This window comes from Lepidochelys olivacea (genome assembly GCF_965140295.1).
Source record: "Lepidochelys olivacea isolate rLepOli2 genome assembly, chromosome: 13".
Lineage (NCBI taxonomy): Eukaryota > Metazoa > Chordata > Testudines > Cheloniidae > Lepidochelys > Lepidochelys olivacea.
This window is the reverse complement of record NC_140423.1, coordinates 39,025,160-39,050,899: the sequence shown is the minus strand read 5'-3', so window position 1 is coordinate 39,050,899 and position 25,740 is coordinate 39,025,160. Positions and strand designations below refer to the sequence as shown.

The 25,740-nt window shown below is 47.4% G+C and overlaps 1 protein-coding gene across 2 annotated transcripts in view; it reads right to left on the bottom strand.

Annotated features, from left to right (window-relative positions):
- LOC311529603 (uncharacterized protein) overlaps positions 1-24,778 on the bottom strand; it is a 49,627-nt gene extending 24,849 nt beyond the window's left edge. The window contains exons 1-3 of one of the 2 annotated variants that reach the window (XM_084645660.1): positions 24,743-24,778; positions 23,842-23,946; positions 18,790-18,977 (exon numbers count right to left, since the gene is read on the bottom strand). In XM_084645660.1, the coding sequence (XP_084501786.1) occupies positions 18,790-18,977; positions 23,842-23,946; positions 24,743-24,753 (304 nt within the window). In that variant the 5' untranslated portion in view covers positions 24,754-24,778. Of the gene's footprint in view, positions 1-18,789; positions 18,978-23,841; positions 24,221-24,742 lie in introns of those variants that run through there. The other variant, XR_014713848.1, reaches the window with a different exon arrangement.
- Between the last annotated feature and the right edge of the window lie 962 nt (positions 24,779-25,740).

The window sequence follows — 25,740 nt, the reverse complement described above, 5'->3', positions numbered from 1 at the left end:
GTGAAGGGAAGTGCCAACCTGATAGCGGATGCGCTGTCCCGGAGAGGGGGCCCCGAACTTCCCCAGGTCACAGATCAGAGTGACCCCGCTCAGTTCAGTCTCGAAGGGGGGAGAGATGTGACGATGTGACTCAGCAGGGAGGGGGGAGGGTTGACCTGGGAATGTGCCCTGGGGATGGGAGACCTGAGAGCCTGTCACCTGAGCCAGGAGGGGGAGGGGGAGGTAACACCTCTGCCCAGGAATGTGAACAGAGGCTGCAGCAGGGAACCTGCTGGGTGGGTTTAGTTTCAGTTTGGGGCTGGGGAGAGGAACACAGGGAACCCCAGGGCTGGGGTCTAAGCTCCCTGCTCCCCCAGAAGGATGTGAATGAGGGGTCCTGGTTGTACCCACAAGCTCTGTTGTGGACTGTGTTCCTGTTGTCCAATAAACCTTCTGTTTTACTGGCTGGCTGAGAGTCTCAGTGGATCCCAGGAAGAGGGGTGCAGGGCCTGGACTCCCCCACACTCCGTGACACTTGCCTAGTTTTAGGACAGGCTGCATAAAAGGCACTAGTCAAGTCAATACCAGCTTAACTTCCAACTGCCGTGCTCCGTAGTTCTTTGGGGAAGTCTCATTCCGGCATGGCTGCCATGACCGCCCTTGTTCAGGCAAAGCCCAGAATTTGCTTCTCCTCTCTCTGCCCCATCCCCTCCCTTTCCATTAAAGTTGGTTCTCAGACTGAGAACTCGGGTCCCAATTCTCTGATCCCACAAAGGAAGTTTCTGTCCCTGCAGCTCTGGCTCCTTCCACATCGGACATTCCCAGGAGAGCGTCGCTCCACTTCCTGGCCCCTGGGCGTTGTTTATATTTTTTTATATTCGGCAGCAGGTACTTCTCCAGTGGAGAGACAAGCATGGCCTGCACTGGGCTTTGCCTCCCACCCTGGCTCTCCTGCCCACCAGACAGCACGGCCTAGTCAGAGCTCTCCCTGTTAGAGTATCTCCGCCGGGTGAAACCAAGAGTCAAATCCTGGTCCCAGTGGGTTCCCCTGAGTCCCAGCCCTGGCGACTGTCCTCTGGACCCTCCAACCCACCCTTCCGCAGCCACCTCCTCCCACATGTGGGCTGAGCTGAGCACCCGGGCTCTCGGGGGGGTAGAGGGGACCCCTGTCCCCGAGGGGACAGCGTCGTGTGCTGAGCGCTCACCCCTGTCATCTCTTACACCCACCCTGGGGAACCCGCATGCAAATCCCTGCCCCCGGGGTTCCTGGTTAAATACCAACCCCTGGTTCTAGGAGCCTCTGTCTCTCCCCGGACACAGAACTGCCCGGTCCTGCCTGGTCCTGCCTGCTGGGGAGTTTCCCTCATTGCATGACAATGAGAATGACATGTCTGCTGCTTTTCCTTTCCCTGCTCTCTGCCCCCAACCTGTGAGTCTCTCTGGGGCAGTGGGGGAACTAGGGACACACACACAGTCAGTGGCTAATTCCTTCCTTGCTTCGTTTTGCTTTCCCCAAGTGTCCTCTCCCAGCTGCGGCTGGTCCAGTTCAGCCCGGGGGCGGCAAAGCCTGGAGAGACCCTCACCCTGACCTGCGCTGTCTCCGGGTTCTCCATCACTAGCAGCGGTTATGGTTGGGACTGGTCCAGCAGCCCCCCGCGCAAAGGGCTGGAGTGGCTCGGGTATATAAACTCTGCTGGGGGCACAGGCTACATCCCATCTCTCCAGAGCTGCCTGAGCTTCTCCAGGGACACGGCTAAACATGCGCTCTCCCTGGCCTTCACAGTATCCTCTGGCAAGGAGTTCCACAGATTGACTGTGCCTTGTGTGTCTGTTTAAAAAGGCCCCCAGGGAAAGCTTTCCATTTCCCGTGTTCCTCATTCCTGTCACTACAACCCCTGGCCAAAGACTGCATCTATTCTCAGGGCCCAGTTCCCTCCCCTTTCCCCAGAGCTATTCCTCAGTCTGTGCTCCTAACCCGGACCTTTCCTCGCCCATTAGCTACTCCGAGGAGAGTCTCAGCATCGGGACATCCATTCCCCTTATTGTCTCTGCCCACCCACGGGTGCAGCACCCGCTGCTGAGATGTTTATTTTACAATCCCAGACGCGGGGGGCGGGTCTGACTCTTCCATCCCCCACACAACACTCCAGCCTCCCGGGAAGTTTATCCCCACTCGGGGATACCCACATGCTAGTCCCTGGCGGGTGGGGGGGATGCTCGCGGTGATGGGCGCCAGCCTCAGACCCTGGACAGATGGAACCCGGCCGTGCTGATGAGCCGGTCGCTAATGCTTGGTTCACCCCCCGCCCTGTCACACAGCTAATGAGGGGAGACTGGCCAATGGGCGCCGGAGATTGCTCCTTCTTCCAGCTCCTTTTCAAGAGGGAAGGGGGAGGTTGGGGTGTTTTATGCAAATCTCAGGCCTGTGTTCCCTGTGTAACACACACACACACACATTTTCCCCGTTCCCCATGTAACACACACACACAGATTTTCCCCGTTCCCCGTGTAAAGAGCAGCTCCTGGGTTCTCACCAGGACCTGCCTGCTCAGGGCCTGACCCACATCTTCATTGGTTTGCGTCTTACTTGAAGACCAACATGAAATCTTTGCTCCCCCTCGTGCTGTCACTGGCCGCTGCCCCGGGTGCGTGTCCAGGGGAGATTTGGGAGACAGGATCAACGCCTGGAAGCAGAATTGGGGCCTTAACGCTCTGTTTTCCTTTCCCCAGATGTCTTCTCCCAGGTGCAGCTGGTCCAGTCCGGCCCGAGCGTGGTGAAGAGACCCTCACCCTGACCTGCGCTGTCTCGGGTGTCTCCACCACTGACCGCAGCTGTGCCTGGCTCTAGGACTGGCAGCCCCCGGCGAAGGGCTGGACTGGTCAGATGTATAGGCTCTGCCGGGGGCACAGGCTACGCCCCATCTCTCCAGAGCCGCCTGAGCTTCTCCAGAGACACGGCTAAACATGCGCTCTCCCTGCCGCTCTCCTCGCTGACAGCCGCCGACAGGTCCTGCGCCGGACACACAGAGCAATGCAGGGACCGGTACAAAAACCGGGGCGGCCTCTACTCAGCCCGGCGAGGCGAGGTTAGCAGGGATCGCTCAGCCCCAGACAGAGCCACACACCGCGAGCAGAGTAGGAAAAACCAGGCAGATCCCCAGCTCTTTCCAAAATGCACCCAGCCGCTGCCCGGTTCTCCACCCACGATTCACCTTCGAGGACTCGAGCGGAACTTAGCCGGGAAATAAAATTCTTTGCTCGTAGCCAAATGGGTCCAGGCACAGACACGGGGAGACACCGGGACATACAGAGTTACACCAAGCAGCAAAGGCAGCTTGGGGTGATGTGGGGGGCACTGTACAAAGGTCTCCCTGCAGAAGACGTGATTAACGACACACATTTCTATAGTAATACCCCCCAACTCACCGCCTCCCTGAGGGGGCGGCAGTCGGTCCCTCTCCCTGGCTCAGAGAGCACCTGCCCTGCTGTACTCAGCACCCTAACACACTGAGCGGCCCATCCCCCTCTAGTGTCTCTTTCTGTCTGGGTCCCTGCACTCACAGCCCTTGCTCTGACCAAGCCCGGGGCTGCCCCATCCCCTCCCCATTCATTGCAGGGGCATGTTGGGTTCTGCTACCTAAAACCACCCTTTTCCTGAAGCTCCGTCTCCTCCCGATCTCACATTCCTAGGAGCGTCTCATCTCACTTGGCCTTTCCCAGGGACTATTTGTATTTATTTTATTTAACCAGCACATTTGGCAATAGCCACTTCTGTGTTGGCGAGTCACCTATTGACTTGAGACAGTCACTTGCTCAGAGACGAAAGCGATGTAGGACTCTCCTCCCCAGCACTGCCTGGAGACTTGTCTCCCTGGGAGTTTATCCTCCCTGGGTGACACCCACATGCCAATCTTTAGCCTATGGAGTTCTCTTCAGTTCCAGTCCAGGGCCCTGGACCCTCCTTCCTACCCTCCCAGCCACCTTCTGTCACTACAGGTGGGCTGAGCGCCTGGTCTCTCTGGGGTGTAAAGGGGACCCTTGTCCCCGAGGGGACAGCGCCATGTGCTGAGCGCTCACCCCCCTCATCTCTTAGACCCACTCTAAGAAATACACATGCAAATCTCTGCCGGCGGGGGGTCCTCTTTAAACACAAACCTCTCGTTGTAGGCGCCTCAGTCTCCCCCCAGACACAGACCTGCTCGTTCCTACCCGCTGGGGAGTTTCCCTCTTTCCATGGAAACGAGACTGCAATCTCTGTTGCTTTTCGTTTCCCTGTTCTCTGCCCTCACCTGTGAGTGTCTATGGGACAGTGGGGAAACTAGGGACAGACCCACGGATTTGTTCACTGGCTAATATTATCTTTGCCTTTTTCTCCTTTTCCCAGGTGTCCTCTCTCGGGTGCAGCTGGTCCAGTCCGGCCCGAGGGCGGTGAAGCCTGGAGAGACCCTCACCCTGACCTGCGTTGTCTCCGGGGTCTCCAGCTCTGCTCAGTATTGTTTCTGGCACTGGATCTGGCAGTCCACAAGGGCAGGAGTGGACGGGACGGGCATATCCATAGAGCAGGGGGGCAAACTACGCCCCGTCTCTCCAGGGCCGAGTCACCATCTCTGCAGACCCCGCCAAGAACCAGGTCCCCCTGCAGCTCTGCTCGCTGACAGCCGGGGACCCCGCCGCCTGTTCCTGCGCCCGGAGAGACATGGCATCGCAGAGCAAGGAGTGGCAGAAAGAGGGGAAGCTGCTTCTCAGGGGCTTTAATGCCTCTTGCCTCCCATCCGCTCCTCGCTCTGTAGGATGGTGAGACAGGATTTCATCCCAGCTCGCCAGGGCATGGCCTTCAGCTCTGATACATTTCACACGGAGGCCCCGGTCCAGCCTCAGGCTATGGAACCGCTCGGAGAGGGCCGCTTTGGCGAGTGACGGGTATTTCCCATGTACTGCCACAAAACTCTTCTTTAAAAGTCATTTAAGTTTTCCGTAAGTGCCGCACCCAACCACGCGAACCTTAAAGGGAAGTAGACACACAACTGCATAGGCACTTGGCTTCCAACTCACTTCCAACTCAGGCTTCTTTGAAATTCAACAGTTTGGAAACAAAGACATGAAAAGTAAGGCACTCCTCCCTCCTGGAGCGTCACACCCACTCCCTGCACTAACTTCTCTTTGTGGCAGACTCCAAACTCTCACAAGGAACACCCTTTCTATCTCCAACAGACCGTGAAACACAGCGCACTCCCCACTTTCATCAAGCTCTTCCGGTAACGCCAACGCTTGGCTGATAATGTCAACCACAGTCAACGAAGTTTCCGCACACACACACATAAAAACACAAACATGCACTCATGTACAAACACACAAATACACATATAAGCAAACACACACATATGCATAAACACACACACACACACAGAGCACATACAAACACAGATTTTCTCCTTCACCATTTAGAAAGCTATCTAGCATTAATTTAAAGACTGAAAGTGACAGAAAATCCACTGTCTCCCCAGGAAAATTATTTCCCATGGTTAATTCGCCTCATTGTTAAAAATTTTCACCGTATGTCTCGTCTCCATTTGTCTAGCTTCATCCTCTAGCCTTTGAATGGTGTCCTGCCTTTGTCCGCTGGATAAAAATGCCATGGACGATCAGAAATCTTTGAAATGGAAAAGAAGAACTGAGTAGAAACAGGAAGGTGAATTTCCCTTAAAGTCACTATTTTAAGGTCAATATAATTTACTCTGAACGGTTTATCAAGCTGAAAGCTCAGAGATGAAACATTTGAGACACTCAGATACCGGAACAGAAGACAATCACTGTGTCTTGCTGAATACAAAGATCACTGAGGAGACATCATATAATAATTATACTGATGCATAGGGACAAAGGAGCTACCGGGCCAGTCTTGTCTAGTAATTCATCACCAGCAACAGCTAGCGCCAGCTGCTTCTGAGAGGTGCAAGAGTGACCTCCAGTGGACGACTATGGAATGACGCCCCCATGGAGGCTATTTCTCCCTAAAGTTTTCAGGGTTGTGGGCTCAGAAATAGTGGAGAAAGAAAGAAAGAAAGAAAGAAAGAAAGAAAGAAAGAAAGAAAGAAAGAAAGAAAGAAAGAAAGAAAGAAAGAAAGAAAGAAAGAAAGAAAGAAAGAAAGAAAGAAAGACGGATTCTATCTATAGCTTGAATTCTTTGCATCCGTCTCTAAAAAGTAGAGACGTTGCGGTGCCCAGCTAGAGATGAGGTAAAGGACATTTGGTACGGTTGTGTATCAGTGTGTTACTGGATATCTGGGGCTCCACAATGACACACTTCCTATCAAAAACCTAAGCACACTGGCACTCCTGTGAGAAAAGACAGACTCAGGACAACTTCTCATTAGGCTCAACATTTTATTGAAATGCATTGGGCCTCAGCTGGTCATTCCATGCACTTCCATGAAGTTATATCATTTTATACCCCTGGGGGACCATTTTCTTGATATTATTAAAGCAGAGCCTAGTTATTATACTGGTAGCACCCATAGGTCCCAACCTAGATCATGGTCCTATAGTACTTGGCACTGTATATAAACATAGGAAGAGATAGTCCCTGCCCCAAAATTCATTGCAATCTAAACCCAGGTTTTCAAAGGAGCCTGAAATTCCAGAGCCATCTGGGAGTTACCTAGGGAGGTGGTAGAATCTCCTTCCTTAGAGGTTTTTAAGGTCAGGCTTGACAAAGCCCTGGCTGGGATGATTTAACTGGGAATTGGTCCTGCTTTGAGCAGGGGGTTGGACTAGATGACCTTCTGGGGTCCCTTCCAACCCTGATATTCTATGATTTTATGATTCTTCACTCCACTCTATGTTCCCTTGAAAATTCCAGTCTAAATATGCAAGGGGAATGGAGGCACGGAAGGTGAAGTGATTTGCCCAAGATCATACAGGGTCAATGACAGATTGGGAAAAGAACCCAGGTGTCGCAAATCCAAATCCAGTGCTCTACCCAATCATTCCACTCCTCTCCAAAGAGTTAGAGATTTTAAGCAGACATACCTTCTGAAGTGCTGGTCTCACGTTGGTCCTAGTGTTCTAAAAGATCTCAGTTGAATTCAAATATAGGAATTGGCCTCACGGCTCCTACCACTGTTCTGTCTCCAGTCGCGGTGTAAATCTCCTGTCTCGGAGAGAGATTTAGTATGGGCATGCGTCACTGTGTACTACAGTGACAAAAGCCATTATAAAAACCTCGTTCTGCCGGCAGCTGTGCAAAGCAACCCGATTTCAGGTGGCTGCTAGGTTAGTATTCCATCAGATGGAGCTGAAGACTGAAATTTACAAATCCATCTAAGGCATTTTGATGCCAGGTTCTCAATGAAATGAACAGGAGCATCCAACGGGAGTCGGGCACCTAACCTCCTTATGCACTTTTGCAAATCCCACTAGATACCTCTCTGCACCTTTTGGTGCCTAAACATCTTTGTAAATGTGACCTCGAATCCTGCAGAGGGCTTTGAAAAATCTCAGACTATATTTCTAAGTAGAGTTGGTCCAGAAAAAAGGAAGGAAAAAAAGTTTTCAGAAAAAGTTTTGGGAAAAATATGTCCCTTTTTTATCAGAAATTTCAGATCTCTGTTTCAGGCAGGTCTTCACTACCCACGGAATCATGATAAATAGATCCCCGAACGCGCTCCCCGTCGACTCCGGCACTTGCGAGAGGTGGAAGCGGAGTCAACGGGGCAGCGGCAGCAGTCGACTGGCCGCCGTCCTCGTGGCCAGGTAAGTTGACCTAAGATACTTCAGAATGATCTTATTCCCCTTCTAATCTTCTTCCATGGAAATGAGAAATAAAGCTTCTCTCTCCTACTGAGATTTCCCTGTCCCAGACAAGAAATTTCTCCAATGATGTCTTGAAAATTGACCAGAATTTCACTCTTTATCCATACCAGTACTTCCCAGTTTACTACTTCTAGCTCCTGAGTAACTCAGCCATTCCAGAAATGGGTAGGACACATTCTAGACTGGATTGATTCTCATTAAGAATATCGGAACTGTGTTTTCCCAATTTTCACAATTTTGTAGATATTAAGGCCAGAAAATATAAATTAGATCACCGAGTCTGACCTGCATAAACATAGGCCATAGAATTTCAGCCAGCTACTTCTGTACTGAGGCCAATTACATGTGTTTCACTGAAGCATATTTTCTAGAAAGGCATTCAGGCTTGATCCGAAGACTTCAAGAGACAGAGAGTCTGTCACTTCCCTTGATAGTTTGTTCCAATGGTTAGTAAACTTGACTTTAAAAAACCCAATGCCTTATTCCCAGCTTGAATTTGTCTGGGTTTAACCTTGAGCCATTGGCTTTTCTTCTGCCTTTCTGTGTTAGATTAAAGAGCCCTTCATACCTGGTATCATTTTTTATAAGGTAAATATATTGGGCTCCTTAACAGCCTCCCTTTTGTCCTGAGAACAACAAACATGGGGGATGGGGATGCAGCATTTTTCTCTCTCCAATGGATTAAATCTACCTGTTTCGTCATGTTTCTAGCTTTGTATATCCTCCACCCGTCACTGTAGAATGTTAAGGCTCGTTGTGAAAATCCAAAAGAAAAGAAAATGATACAAACTCGAAGAAATTCTCCATTCACCTCTCCGACACCAGCAGCTCTTCACAGCTAGGTGGCTGAACAATCCAAAACTGCATTGGCCAAGTTAGATGAGATAGAAGAGATTTTTGTATGGCTCTGTACCATTGTGTCCTATGGAGTAGCAGCTACCATAGTGAAAAGTCCTCTATCAAAAACATGATAATCTTAGAAGCTGTGCAACAGAGCCCAACAGAGGGCGCACTCCTACATTTTCATATTCACTGCCATTGGATGGCCGAGGATTTTGTCTGACCGGATATCGCTGTGATGGGTGGATGGCTACCACAGTGACAACTCCCACCATAAAAAGCCTAGATCTTGTTAGAAGCAGCCCAAAGAATTCAGGCAAGGAAAGTTCTCATAGACTTTCCATCACAGCAAAAAAGGGGGGTGGGAAAGCTCCCAGGGGAGGAAATAAATGTTCAGGTGTGCACCTGTAACAATGAGCTGTGCTTCTTCCACACTGGGATTTTCCAAGGGGAGTCAGGCACAAACTTTGGGAGTTAGGTGCCGAACCTGATCACCTATCTGCACCTTTAGCTTCCTCCTTACCTTTGTGGATCTTGCCCTTCGAAATTCCCAGACCATATGGCTAGCGAGAACACTACATATTACTTTAAAGAGGACTGTGGCTGAAACTCACCCCTGTCATTCTGGGCCCTAAGACTTAGAATGCTAAGCTACCCAGGCATGAACTTTAGCTCTGTGAAATTCCTTAAATGCCCTTGAAAATCCCACCCAGACTCAAGGTAACTTCGGTACCTTCCCTGTGAGTTCCCATCCCATCAAAGGTTTGGGTTCTTTTAAGTTTCACCTTAACTCTGGATTTCTTGTGGGAGTTTCAACGGTGTTTTTCTTGTCAGAATATTTACATATAAGTCAGTTTCCCCTATCCACATCCCCCTTGGATTGAATCTCCGTCTTTCTCTCTCTGTCTCTATATCTTCCCCCCTCCCCATCCTCCACCCCCGGGTCTTATATCAACACCCATTGCTGCAATATCTACTTCTCATTGGGAATATCCACCAGAAAAGAAAACAATCTGATCTTGGGGACATTACTAATTGACTCCTCTCCCAGGTGCAACTCTTTGGAACTGAGTGGAAGAGCTCTGCAAAAAGGCATTGACGGGGTTGAACGGTTCCACTTCCAGTGGAGGAGGTTTTTGTACAGTTCTGTAACACTGTGATGATTGGGGTACCTCCCACAGTGACAAAACCCCAAACAAAAACGCATGTCCAGCAGCAACGACCAAAAGAAATCTCTCTAGCAGGGGTCCTGTCATCACAGAGTCTGGGCATCTGACAAACATGAATAGATTTAGACTCTCAGCACAGCTGCGAAGTAAGGACAGAAAGACACAGAGGAGAACATTGATCCCCCACTTCACAGGGAGATGCAGTTACATATCTATCTAAGCCACCTACATGGCCCTACTACCATAGTACCTATGGACCTCACAATCTTTAATGTGTTGATCCACATTATCCCCTTGTGAGACAGCTGGAGACCCAAGGAAGAGAGACTAAATGCCAAATATGTAAAGGAATTGGATGCCTACCTCTTTAGAAATCTAAATACCTTTAAAGGTCTGGCTGTAGGTGAACTTGCCCAAGGTCAGATATGCAGTCTGTGTGAGGACAGGGAATCAGACTGGGATCTCCCAAAGTCACAGGCTCAGGTCATAAGCACTGGACCATCCTTTCTGCAGATGGAGAAGCAGAGTCATAGAAAGATTGAGGATCAAATCTCAAAGCTCAGTGAAACTTCTCTGATGGATGGAATCTCTCTATTTATCCATCTTTCGGCCACCCTTCGCTGCAAAATGTAAGGCTCGCTGTGAATGTCCGACAGAGAAGAAAATGATTTGAGCTTGAAGAAATTCTCCATTCATCTTTCTGACATATGTAGCTCTTCACAACTAGAGGGATGAATGACCCAAAGCTGTATTTTCCACATGGATTCACTGACAAGACCAAAAAGATTTTTGTATGGCTCCGTAACACTGTGTCCTACTGGGCAGTGGCTACCACAGTGAAAAGTCCTCTATCAAAAACACAGTCATTTTAGCAGCTATGTGGAGCCCAACAAAGGGCATGCTCCAAAAATATTTGGTCACACCAACATTCATTGCTATTGGATGGCCAAGGATTTTGTACAGCTGAGTAACACGGTGCTAGATGGAGTAGCTACCACAGTGACAAATCACCTAGCAAAAATCTAGACCCTATTAGAAGCTGCACAAAAATACCAGGCAAGGAAAGTTCTCACACAAGTTTCCATCACCGCAACAATAGCTCCCAAGTGAGAAAATAAATATGTAAGCATACACCTCTGACTTCTTCTGAAATATCTCTATCCCCAGGATTTTTTGAGGGGACCTATGGGAATCAGATACTAACCCTAAATCAATGGGAGTTGGGCACCCAACTTGCTTAGGTGCCTTTGTAATTCCCACTGCACCAGTAGGCATCTACAAAACTTTTGTCAATCTGGCCTAAGGGATTAAGGACCTGAGCCAAAACCCATTGAAATCCAGCGGAGTGTTTCTATTAACTCCAGCTGGCTGGAGGTCAGGTCCTAGATGACTTATCTACAATCATGCAAGAAGTATGTAACAGAGCCACGACTTCAGCCCAGCTCACCTGGCTCCCACTCCAGTGCAGAGGCAAGGAAGCTGCCTTTGAAACTTTTTTCCATCACACCAACATCTGTTCCCACGAGACCAGGGTGGATTTGGTATGACTGTGTACCACAGTGATAACTGGTGGTACAGCTACCACAATGAAAAATCCCCTATCAAAAACCTGGAGCGCATCAGCGATGGTGATGAGCAGTCAGATGAAATGGAATCTGCTCAGATCTTCACCCCAGTTCCCATGAGGGGGACAGGGATTTCATACTGCTCGGTATCACAGTGCTAGGTGGAGCAGTAGCTCCCACAGTGTCTCCTGTCAAAAACCCAGACACACTCGCAACTCTGAAAACACAATACGTAATTCTGGACCCCAGAGCCTTAAACTTCCCCAACTTTGAGCTCTTGCCCGTGCCTCACGGAGTCCTGGAAACAGCTGGGTGGTAGATCTAGTCATCTGGTTAGAAGGTCCTGTCCCAGAGCCATTAGCTCATTTACTTTACACACAAGTTCCTCCGTTCTACGCCCAGTAAAACCAGGAGAGCCTCATCTTAAAGCCACGAGAATGATTCAAGGATTGGAAAACATGTCTGACAGTGAAAGACTCAAGGAGCTTAATTTATTTAGCTTAATGAAGAGAAGGTGAAGGGGTGACTTGATCGCCATCTATAAGTACCTACACAGTGAACAGAAATGCCCAAATATAGAGTTTTTCAATGTAGCAGACAAAGGTGGCTAGAAGTTGAAGCTGGGCAAGTTTTTCAGACTAGAAATCAGGTACAAACTTTTAACATGGAGGGTAATTAAACTTTGGAACAATTTACGATACTCCATCACTGGCCATTTTAAAATCCCCCTGAAACATCTGCTCTAGTTCAAATAGGAATTAATTCAGGGAAGTCCTATGGCCTGTGTTATGCAAGAGGTCAGATTAGATAATCACATGGGTCTGATACTCTATGAATCTCTGACCTATTCCACCATACAAAGAGCCACAATTTCATCCAGGTTACGTGGAAAGAGAAAAATGCTTCACGTCTCTCTCCTTCAACTGCATCTTCGCCTCTCCCGCCGCCCCCCCCAAAAAAAATCTCACATGGGAAAACCTTGATCCATTTCATACAAAGGGGATTTTGTACATCTCCATACCACTGATTTTGTACCACTCCATACCACATTCAAACACTGGAATGCGTTACCTAGGGAGGTGGTAGAATCTCCTTCCTTAGAGGTTTTTAAGGTCAGGCTTGACAAAGCCCTGGCTGGGATGATTTAACTGGGAATTGGTCCTGCTTTGAGCAGGGGGTTGGACTAGATGACCTTCTGGGGTCCCTTCCAACCCTGATATTCTATGATTCTATGATTCACTGTGCTGATTGGAGTAGCTACCACAGTGAGACACTCCTGCATCTCTTAGCAATGACTGTGCGAAAGAAATCTGGCACCTGTGCATTTACGTGGCCCCATCACTGCAGCATCTGAGTGCTTCCCGGTGCAGAGGGGAAACAGATTGTCGAAGGAGATTTAGACACACAATCACAATTGAAATTAATGGGAGATGTGCTTCTAAATCCCCTAGCCCAAATCCCCATTTTACAGCTAGGGAAACTGAGGTATGGAGTGATATAAGGACCTGAATCAAAGGAATGCCGTGGATCCGGTCCTAAGTAACTTACCAGAAAACACACCAGGAATCGAGGAGATGAACCCAAGAGTCCAAAGTCCCATCCAGCCCCTCTTCTTCCACATTATTCCAGCAGGAGAGCTTTCCAGAGACTTTCTCATCACCCCAATGTTCATTCGCAAGAGATGGGCAAGGATCTTGTATGAGTCTGTATCACTGTGGTGGGTGGGTAGCTGGTACCACAGTGATACGGCCCCTATCAAAAACATAGACCCTGGAGCTGGCTGGAATTTTACTTGGTGGTTTGCCTAGCAGAAGAATGTGAAGGATCTCCAACAACTTCTTAAATGTTAAGGCCAGAGGGACCATTGGAAAGATCATCTAATCTGACCTCCTGTGTGTCACATGTTGTAGAATTTCACCCAGTTACCCTGTATTGAGCCCGATAACTTGTGTTTGACTGAAGCAGAAAGGCATCCAGTCATGATCTAAGACATCAAGTTGGAGAATCCACTACTTTCCTTGGGACTGGTTAATTGCTTTCACTGTTAAAAAAAAGTGTGTCTTATTTCTAAGTTTAATTTGTTCGGGTTTAAATTCCAGCCATTGGTTCCCATTCTACCTTTCGCTGGTAGATTCAAGACCCCTTTAGTACCCCGGATGTTTACTTTATTCCAAAACATTCAGCTTTGGTTTGGGGAACTGGTTGGGGGAAGCTTGATGGGGGAAAAAAACATTGAAACAAGCATTTTGTTTCACTTTGAAAGTGGCATTCTTTCCTTCTTCCTCTCACTTTTCATTTCCCTCTTTTTCCCCACTGATAATTCAGAGAACTTAAGAGTTTCTCTCTATTTTGAAAGGAGACATTTTGAAAATTAAAAAAAAATCAGATTTTTAAAAATTACAATGTCAACATTTTACTGGAAAAAATCCATTTTTGACCCAAAAAACCTCATTTTTTGCCCACAACTTTCCCAATGAGAAATTTTTTACCACCCCTGCCATGCCCGATGAAGAACTCTGACCAAGAAGCAACTCCAAAATCTTCCCACCACACCAATACTCACGTACTCATGAGAGAATTGTTATTCATGATCCCCTGAGGATAAGAAAGGACAGATGGCCCAGTGGTTACAGTAATAGCTGGGCACTTGGGAGACCTCTGTTTGATTCCTTGCGCTTCCGCAGACTTCCATGAGCAAGTCATTCATGGCCAGATTTTCAAAGCCATTTAGGTACCAAATGGGATTTTCAAAAGCACGTAGGACCCAAAACTCATTGCTTTTAATGGGATTTGGGCACCTAGATGCTTTTGAAAATCCCACTAGGTGCCTAAAGACCTTTACCAATCTGTCCCTTAGCATCGCTATGCTTCACTTCCCCCTCTCTGAAATGGGGGATAAATAGCAATCCCCCACCTCACAGGGGAGTCACAAGGGTAAATAAGGACTGTGAGATAGGTTGATATTGTCCTAATGGGAGGGTGATCATATCAGTACCTAAAATAGATAGATATCTTCTGCAATGTTACTTATGGATATTGGAACTAGTCTCTCTTTCCCCACCACACACCCCAGCCTTCTCAGACAAGAAGATACTCTCCTCTAGTCAGGTTATTCCATCATTGGAAGCTAGCGGTCATCTGCACCTTTCTCTGAACATACAAAACGACCAGGCCGGGTCAGACCACAGGTCCATCTAGCCAAGTATCCTGTCTTCCAACAGTGGCCAGTGCCAGGTGCCCCAGAGGGAATGAACAGAACTGGTGATCGTCAAGTGATCCACCCCCTGTCGCCCATTCCCAGCTTCTGGCAAACAGAGGCTAGGGAGACCATCCCTGCCCATCCTGGCTAGTACCCATTGATGGACCTGTCCGCCATGAATTTATGAAGAAGCTGGCACTGGCCACTGAGCGGGCCAGAAGTCTGATCCTGGACCCTTTATGTAAATACCCTCTACAGGCTCACTATTAAAATAGCACCCCCATTATCTGCCCCCTTTCATTCCCCCCCCCCACCCCCAGGCTCCATGGGCAACTCTGTATCTCTGCAGCACCACAAAATCTTTGCTGTTTCTGCACTGGGCGCTGGCTCTCACGCAAGGTGGGTGCTTCTGGGGGAGAGCGCTGGGCTCCGCCTGAGGTTATTCCCTTTTATAACCTTCATTCTCCCTCTTTCCAAGTGGTCTGTCCCAAACTCAACCGGTTCCATCCACCCCTGGAGCAGTGAAGTCTGGAGACACTCAACTGGGCTACGATAGCAAACCCCACTGACACTCTGATTCCGCCTCTGGCTTCTGCCATTGGACAGCCCTGGCCAGGGACCCTCTCAAGAACCAGCTGCAGACACCACCACATAATACTACCTGGGGGGAAGGGAGTAGCCACCACCATGACAGATCCCACAGCAAAGTTCTGGATGTCCTAGCCCTCACCTCAGTAAGCCAGACCCAGGGGGCTGAGGAAGACATTTTTCTGTCTCACCAATATTCATTCCGAAGGGCCAGATATTGAGAATTTCAAAGCCTCCCAAGGCAGTCAGAGGCACAGTCCTCACTGAAGGTGAAGACAACAAATTTCAATGGAATTTAACCACCAAACTGCTTTGCAAATCCCTTAAATCCTCTGAAAGACTGAAATCCTTTGGACACCCTACAGTCAACTGACTTGACTTCTCTACCCAGTTCCTACTCTGTGTTCCTTTCCCCCTAAAATCTATCTACTTGTCTGTCTGTTCTTAGACTCAGATAACACTGTGAAGGGCGTGAAGACTTGAAGAGGTTAGAGTAGACAACTCTAGACTCAACTAGAATACAACAGACTAGACTAGAATATGTTAGAATAAACTAGAATATACTAGACTTATAATTCAGTAGAACCTTGATTTTACAAAAAAAGTCTCACAAATGATCAGTTATATGAGCTATTTTTTCTGATGTGTGTGGGTGGGTGGGGATCACACAATGAAAGAAGTTGATGACAAACAAGTCGACATCCCTTCACATTCAGATGCCTTCGATTCACTGGAAATCGCTTCACAGTGGCTTGAAGAAGAAGAAAGCAATGCAGTGCAACATACTGCAACTGATGCACCGTACCTACCATCATTTTGAGATGTTCAATGTTATGATGTCCTCAGTCCCTAATTAAAAAAAATAGGGACTCTACTGTAGGCTGGACTAGAGTAGACTAGGCTACAATAAAATTGACTATATTAAAGCAGACTATAATAGATTAGAGTAGAATATAATACCCTACACTAAGGTAAACCATAATAGACTAGGCTAGAATAAAATAGACAAGATTAGAATACACTGGACAAGACCACAATAGAATAGCATTTGAGATCCTTCCTGAATGTCTGGAAAGATCTTAGCATGGTTTGGCTGCTCCCTAAGAGTAATAATATTCATCACCCTGAATTTTAGCATTAACACCCCAAAATAGGGGGCATACTTTAGAGAAGCTGTTAAGAGTTTCCACCTTTTTGAACATTTGCCCAAGCTGCTAAGACCGCTATGGAAGAATCTTGGCCCTAGACGATTTTGTGCGGGCGTGTATCACAGTGTAACTACTACGGGAGCTACCACAGTGACGCACTTCATGCCAAAAACCACACACGGCCAATGCAAATGCAACAGAAAACCACAGAACCAAGGAAAGCCATGTTAACCGGCATATCTATTTAGGGATATCTAGTTTCTGAAGGGGACCTAAGAGACTCTTCATGACACCTGGACGTTAAAACCTGGCTGGAAACTAGGATTAGGAGTTTCAGAGGAAAAACACCTTCATGGTCCTTTGAAAATACCAGCCCAGAGAACTGAGTACCTTGACTCAACCAGGATTTGAATCCACGCCTTTGAACACTAGATCTCTGAGATCCAATCTTTGGCTATCACCAGGGGAAGAGGAAGAATATAGGAATGTCATCCATTTCAGGACCGATTTTGATGTGACTAAATCTATCCACAATTTTCTAAAAAAAAAAAAAATGATTAGAAAAAGAAAAACAGACTGGGATTTTCAAAGTTCTTACAGGAGTGAGGTGCTCAACTCCCATTGGAAATTGGGTGCCTAAATACCGTAGGCTCTTTTAAAAATCCCAGCTGATAAAGATTAGGGGTGTGACTTTCAAAAATTGCAACATGGCATGCAGCACAAGTTTCCTAGAAAATCGGTGGGACTTACGATCCTAAGCAACTTTTCCCAGTGCTCCCTGGGGCTGTTTCCATTACAGAGAAGTTGAATCAGAATGGACTTCAGAGGGCTACAAACCAATAAACTCTAGAGAAAAGGCAGATGAAGCCCTTCTGTTCACACTGCCTCAAAGCACGAACAAGGGGATTTTCAAATCCAACTGAAATTCAGCAATTTGAAAACTGATTAAATAAGATGCCTTCTTCTGCACATTTGACCCGTGGAACTCATTGTCACAGAGTATCAATGAGGACAAGAGCTCATCAGGATTCAATAAGAGAAGGGATATTTGTAATGATAAGGAGAACACACCGAATTACAACAGTAAGTATGGAGGGGGAACGAATTTTGCAGAGGACGTAAACCCGTCTCTGTCAGGGCATGAGCCAACTTCTAACTGATGCAAGCCCATCTCAAGGTTATTCCATATTGCCCACTAGGGGGCAGTTCTTGCACCTCCCTCTGCATTGTCTGGAACTGGCCACAAGACAGGAGATTGTATGACAACAGAGTTTCTCAAACTGGAGATCCCAACCCAAAAGGAGATCACAAGACTATTGTGGGGGGAGGGGGTCATGAGAGCAGTGGCTGCTGGCAGGGCACCCAGCTCTGAAGGCAGCGCTGCCGCCAGCAGCAACGCAGAATTAAGGGTGTCATGGCATGGGGGGGTTGTCACTTGTTGGGGGGGTCATCGCAGCCTGAAATATTTTCAGAGGGTTACTAGATGGACCACTGGTCTGACCCATGCTAGCAATTCCTATATTCCTGTGTCTAAACATTCTAGACTAGTCCATTCTCCTTTCCAATATTTTATTCTATCCCACTCTGCTTTATTCTATTCCACTCTACTTTCCTCTATTCTGTTCTAGTTTTAAACATCCCATCATCCTGTATTCCTAATTCAATGTTTTTTAAAGGGATTGGCAATTTGTCTCCTGCCTGTTACACTGTTTTCAGGACTGGAAGGATGAGTTATCCTAATAAGTATCTGATTGCGGTTATTGGAAGAGATGAGGAAGATTTTGCAGAGCTGTATATCACTGTGTATACTACTATAGCTGGAGTGGTAGTTACTATCACAGTGATATACCCCCTAACAAAAACCATGGACGTATGAGTAACGACTAAAAGACACATACTTTCCATCATGGGAACAGGAAGATGAGAGTTTGAAAGCCGCTCAAGGAATCTTGACGTACAATTCCCGTTAGATGTGATCGCCTCCTACGTACCAGCGGTAACGAACATTTGGTATTGGCACACATCACTGTGTTAAGCGGTAGCTGGAGTTATCACAATGACAAACACCATATCAAAAACCTCCGTACGGTCACGGCTATGCCAGCAAGTCAGACCTAGAGAAACGGCATTTTGGAAACGTTTCGATCAGAAGCAACTTCTTTAAAAAAAAAAAAACTTTCTCCATTGGGTAAAAAAATATATCTTCTGAAATGCTCTTGTCAAATAACACATAAAACACAGAAACTGGGGAAGATAAATCAGAGATGCAAAGAATTCCAGAGAACCATGAGGACTGAGGGGCATTTATTGAGCTCAATGAGAGTTAGGTGCCTAACCCTGCTTAGGTCTTTTTGTGAATTCTCCTGGGCACCTCTTCACATCTTTGGGTGCCGAAAGACCTTGGCAATCTGGCCCCCAGTTTCCTGAGTGCGAAACAAAAACAAAAAGTGACCTCGTTTAAAAAAAAATAACTAATTCATGTTTCTTACCTGTTGGGCCACTTAGTACACTAATTACTCTCGAGCTCATTAGCTTGGGCAAACATTCCAATTCACTGGAGGTTTTGGCATCGGCTTGGATCACTGTGTTGCAGCTGCTGTAGTAATAGGTGGTAGACGTATACCGATGAGACCGCAGGGAAAGGTACCCTGACGATAACCTGTACGCACTGGCAACTCTGCAAAAAGCACAGACGCACTCAGACTTTTCGAAAGGCCGCCAGCGCCCACGAAAGAAACTCCCGGCCCAAGGCACCATTCAACACAAGGAAAGGCCTCGGAATCTAAACTCTGGTCTTCAGATGGTAGAAACTGAGCTTGATGGAGCTCAGCAATCACACATCATTATTTGTATCCCACGGGGATGCGCTGTGCTAGACAGAGATTGTGCCTGCCCATAGTGAGGGGGGAGGGGCGAGTGAGGGCAGCTGGTTTCAGCGGTGTTATTGAGCATGGCCATGTGAGCATGCTCAGTACAAGCCAAGCAGCAAATCTGCGGGGGGGGGAGGGGAGGGACATGTGACCCACATGCCCTGATGCTAGGTGCTGTACAAACAGGCAGCAAGACACAGTCTCTGTCCTGACACGCTTGCAGTTTTACAAGACAAGACAGACTAGAGCAGGAAGGGGAAAGAGAAGTGAAGTGATTTGCTCAAGGTCACAAGGAAAGATCACTTGCAGAGTTAGACCTGGCTACAACCCAAGTCCCAGAGCAGTAAGAACATAAGAACGGCCAGACTGGGTCAGACCAAAGGTCTGTCTAGTCCAGTGTCCTGTCTTCGGACAGTGGCCAAAGCCAGGTGCTCTGGAGGGAATGAACAGAGCAGGGAAACATCCAGTGATCCAGACCAGTGCTCTGTCCACTACACCAGCTCTAGTGTAGGCTCCAAGGTCTTGCTTATGCCTCCGGGTATCAGAATCTGGCCCTGAGGGGCAGTAGAATATTGTGGGGCTGTCTTCGTATCCTGGTCATCTTGGAATTAATCTCCTCAGACAGAACATGAATTTTGAATAAAATCATACAGAACCAGGACCAACCCCCCCGCAAAAACAACCCAGGCTCAAGGCAAATATTAAAGATCAACATCTCTTAGGACACCTTGACCAGGCTTCCCTGAGGAGCTGATGAGATTTGGTGCGGGGTTGTATCACCGTGAGCTGGTAGCGGCTGGGGTTCCCACAGTAATTAATTCAATAGCAGAAACCTCCCTGAAGTGACGATTATGCACAGAGAATGTGGATCTAGCTATTTCTCTTTGTCTGCTTATCCTGTTCATACTTAGCCATCTACCTCCTTCTCTACCCGTTCACGTGGAATCTGTTCCTGACCTGCTAGGGACATCCTGAATATTTTCACCGCCTTTGGAGAGCAAGGGAGATCCAGTGATAAGGGCGGTTGGCTGGGCCTTGGGAGACCAGGATTCCCTTTCCTGCTTATCTACAAATACCCTCGGTGACCTGAGACATGTCATTTAATCTCTCAGTGACTTGGTTCCCAGTCTATAAAATGGGGATAATACATGGTCCTACCTCATTGGGGTCCTGTGAGTGGGAGATGCTCAAATACTGTGGTGGGGTGGAGAGGTCAGATATAAACATAAGATATCATTACAGATACACGCAGACTCAAGTGAACCTCACTTCCAACAGCTTCAATGGAAGAAGATAACTATGAATAACTCTCAAGTCTCTTCCTCCAAAGGTATAACCCATGTAGTGGATATTTTAAGGTTTTCCTCTTAAGGCTGTTTCCATTACAGAGAAGTTGAATCAGAATGGACTTCAGAGGACTACAAACCAATAACCTCTAGAGAAAAGAGTCACTTAAGCTCACTGCAGCAAAAATGCACCTGAATTGGTAATGGGATTTTTCAATATACCAATTCTATTGTCTCTCTATCCCAATTCACGTCCATCCATCTTCACACACATATCCATCCATCCATCCATCCCTATGCACGCACCTATCTATTCATCCGTCCACAGATGTAGATAAAAACACAATTATGATATATTATCTCACACACTTATATTTATCTATCTTCTTTTCATACCCCCTTCATCTATCCATCCACCTGGAGTACGTACCTTATCTATCTAGCCGTTCTTCCACAACATAGTTCTGTTTATCTGTCCTCAAAAACATCTATCAATCCATCTGCACACACACCCCTCTGTCTATCCATCCATCCATCCATCCATCCATCCATCCATCCCCATCCACACCCATCCATCCATCTATCCATCCATCCATCCATCCCCATACTCACCCCTCTGTCAATCCAGCCAGCCAGCCAGCCAGCCCCATACTCACCCCTCTGTCTATCCATCCATACATCCCCATCCACACCCCTCTGTCCATCCATCCATCCATCCATCCATCCATCCATCCCCATACGCACCCCTCTGTCGATCCAGCCAGCCAGCTAGCCAGCCCCATGCTCACCCCCCTGTCTATCCATCCATTCATCCCCATACACACCCTCTGTCTATCTATCCATCCATCCATCCATTCATCCATCCATTCCCATACTCACCCCCCTGTCTATCCATCCATCCATCCCCATCCACACCCCTCTGTCCATCCATCCATCCATCCATCCATCCATCCATCCATCCCCATATGCACCCCTCTGTCGATCCAGCCAGCCAGCCAGTCAGCCCCATACTCACCCCCCTGTCTATCCATCCATTCATCCCCATACACACCCTCTGTCTATCCATCCATCCATCCATCCATTCATCCATCCATTCCCATACTCACCCCTGTCTATCCATCCATCCATCCATCCATCCCCATACATACCCCTCTATCTATCCATCCATCCATCTACTCACCCCTCTGTCTATCCATCCGTCTGTGCCCATCCACCACCACATCTCTCTCTTTCTTATCTATCCACTCAAGGATGACAAATATTGCAATAACATTTAACTGTTACCCTTGCACCCATTTTCCCAATGAGTTTCTGTGTCCCCTCCCACACTCTAGCCACCTCTCAACAGTTTCCAACTTACCCCCCCCCCCCGCCCTGGTTTGTGTAGAGGCATGTAACACTGTGACAACCTGGGATCCCACTGTGACTAAGGCTGTTACAAAATCTCACTGTCCTTAGTCTCCGTCAAAAGCGGGTGGAGTTAAAACCCTAAAGGTCTGGTTTGCCTGGGGAAGATGGAGCCATTAAAGGAGGAAGATGATAGGATTGCTACCAGACACTGAAAGAATAATGCTTTGAACACAGGTAGGCGAGCTCTGAGCGGAGATCATTCTATGCCAGAATCCACTGGACGTTTTTAGATGCACCTTAATGGCACAAGCACTTTGTATTTTATCGTTATATTGCAATCAAGTCGTACATGGCAGACCCTGCATGATCTATCCATCCATCCATCCTCATACACACCCCTCTGTCTCTCCATCCATCCATCCCTCTACCTCTGTATGAACCTACCTCCCTTTGAATTTTGTAAAGAACACTTCAGATGCCTCGCAAAGACAATGGAAGGTTGAAACATTCGAAGCTGTCTCTGTCCCTTTCTCCACAGTTCTTACTTTCCCTCTGGGGTGCAGGTTTGTGGTATGAAACTGAAGCAGACGTTCTGGTCTGGGGATGTACCACTGTGGGCACTACGGGGGCACAGTGATTTACATCCATTCAAATACCAGTGGGGGGAGGGACACCTTAACTAATTAGGTTGCTGCTGACATTGGGAATCAGAGGTCTGAGATCCCAAAGCTTGGCTGTTTCTTGCCAAGGGATTGAGGAGATCTTCAGTGTTATTGGAAATGTCACACTGACGCATCTCACCCAGTCTCATTTCTTTTCACAGTCACTGGCACAGCTAGGACGCTGATTCTCCTTCAAGATCACTTAACTAATCAAAAAATATGCACATGTCCTCATTAGCATCCTCTGCAACAAAAATAATCAGTGGGATTTTCAAAGCTGTCTAGGGGATTGCAACACCCAGCTCCCATGGGAACATAGTTCATTATTCATGTTGAAAAGAATTTTCCTTGCGGGTAGAGTTTCTCTTTCCAGAGGCCACATTATTATTATATTTCTACCAACCAAACCATTTCAAAGTCTGTTTCTGAAAAATCTATGACAATGCACCTTTCCTTGCTGGTATAATTTCTGTTTAGAGAAGACTAATTGGGAGTTATTTCAAGGAACCAGAGGCAGTTAGAAGACCAACTTCAATTGAATTTCAGTGGGGTTTAGGTACCTAAGGTTCTTTATCTACTTTTGGAATCCCCAGACCACTAGGAGGGTGCTTTATCTAAGCTACAAAAACATGGGGTAGCAACTTCTAGCAAAGTTATGGTTGGAGTCAACAATTAAGGCTGAGGTTTCCCATTAGTCTCTTACAACAATCCCCACTTAAGCCCTCCCAGTGTTGGCTTCAGAAGGGAAATACAGAAGGGAGAGACACAGCGAATTCCATGTTGTGAAGTACTTAATGTAACATGGACTGATTGGGAATGGGGCATGGAATCTGGTTTATTCCACTTATTTAGGGCACTTTTACTAACGTTTACTCTAGTACCTTATTCCTCAAGTGAGGGAGGAAGAAGGAGTACAGAGAGAGACAGATTTATGGGAGGATGGATGGAGAGAAAGACAGACAAGTGTTTGTGGAGACAGACAGATCTACCTTGTAAGAGTTGTAGACTCAGACCTCAGGTGTCTATTAATACAATCCAGAAAGGCACCCACCTAACACCCTACCTACTTCTGACATATGTTTTCAGCATGCTTATAAAGCTCCGTTGACTAGCCCAGCCTTATTCATAGTAAAACCACCACTGCAGCTAGTCCAGCATACGAACAACTGGAACAAGCACTAGGTGGCCATTGCAGGGCTAGTTAAATGTCTTTTGCTGCCTATTACACTGCTCAAAAAATCTACAGTCATCCCCACACAGAGGAGAGCAAAGCGACAGAACCACCCACAGCTGGGAGCCACCAGATCCATGAAGAGAGGACACGGTTGTCTCTGGGATTCACTCTAGATGCCCACGTAGCTGGGAATACAGACCTGAAATCCATGAGCCATAAGCAGCAACCGGTGGCATCGTCTCCCAGCCAAAATGGCTTTAAATCCAAAATGTTGGTCCTCAGTGAGCAAGTCCACAGGGAGAAGCTGTTTGTAAAATAACCTAGTGTGAAAACTTCTGCTGGTATCTCCTCCATTCATTAAGTCTATCAACCTATCTATATCTAGCCGTCCATCCATCCCCATCCACCCTCTGCATCCATCTATCTATCCCCACACACATCCTCTATCATCTATCTATCTGTCTATTCCATCCCTAAACACTCCCACTATCTATCTGTCTCCATCCACTCCCTCTATCTATATATCGATCCCCTTACACCCCTGCATCTATCTACCTATCCGCATACGCCCCCTCTATCTATCTATCTATTTATCTACCTATCTATCTATCCAACCCCATCTACCCCTCTATTTATCTATCTACATTCACCCCCTCTATCTATCTATCCATCCCCATATACCCCCTCTATCTATCCCCATCCACCCCCTCTATCTATCCATCCCCATATACCCCCTCTATCTATCTATCTATCTATCTATCCCCATACACCCCCTCTATCTATCTAATCTATCTATTCATCCCTGTTCACCCCCTCTATCTAATCTATCCATCCCCATACAGTCCCTCTATCTATATATCCCCATACATCACCTCTATCTATCCATCCATCCATCCCCATACACCCCTCTATCTATCTATCTATCTATCTATCTATCTATCTATCTATCTATCTATCTATCTATCCCCGTACACCCCCTCTATCTGTCTATCCATCCCATACACAAAGCCTCTCAATATTTTTCTATGCATCTATCCCCATACACTCCCCCCTGTCACTCACTCGCTATCTATCCTTCCCCAAACACACACTGCTCTCACTGTCCATCCATCCACACGCTGCTCTGTATCACTGTACTTTGAGGAGCTCAGCTTCTGGAGTTATTGAGCACCATGCAGCCAGTTAAGCATCACAAATGCCGTTTCCGGGCAGCAAGAGGAGTTGGAACCGGTGTCTTTGTTTCTTGGTGTGTAAATTCTCTAAGACAGGAAGTCTGTTCCCCTTCTGTTTCCCCCAGCGTGCAAAGGATGCTGACAAGTGGATTTGTGGCTGGGGGTAAGTTTCCAGGAAGCAGCCTAGAGAGAAATGATAAAGGGTTTGAAAAACATGTTCCACCCTTACCCCACCTTTTCCAAACAGAGGTGAATTCACACCAAGCCCCGAGAGGTTTCAAAGGAGCCCTATGGCAATTATGCAGCCATATCCCATGGACTTTCTGTGGGAGGTGAACCCCTGGCACCCTTGGGCATGTTTGCAAACCCCAACCTAAGGGTGACATCTTGGCCCCTTTGAAGTGAATGGGAGTCTTGCCATTGACTTCAGAGGTTCCCGGATTTCACCCTGTGTGTGTGTTGTGTGTACTATGGCAAACCCTACAGAGCAGAGCCCCATTGTGCTGGGCACGTCAGAGACGCACAGTGAGAGACAGTCCCCGCCCCACAGACCTTACGGACACAGGGCAGGAGAGGGGTCAGCTTGTAAGGCCAGAAAGATCATCTGTCATATGCAGTAGGTTAGATAGGAAACAGAGCATAGCTGAGCCATAAGATCATAAGAATGGCCATACTGGGTCAGACCAAAGGTCCATCCAGCCCAGTATCCTGTCTACCGACAGTGGCCAATGACAGGTGCCACAGAGGGAGTGAACCTAACAGGTAATGATCTAGTGATCTCTTTCCTGCCATCCATCTCCACCTTCTGACAAACAGGGGCTAGAGACACCATCTCTTACCCATCCTGGCTAATAGCTATGAATGGACTTAACCTCCATGAATGTATCCAGTTCTCTTTTAAACCCTGTTATAGTCCTAGCCTTCAC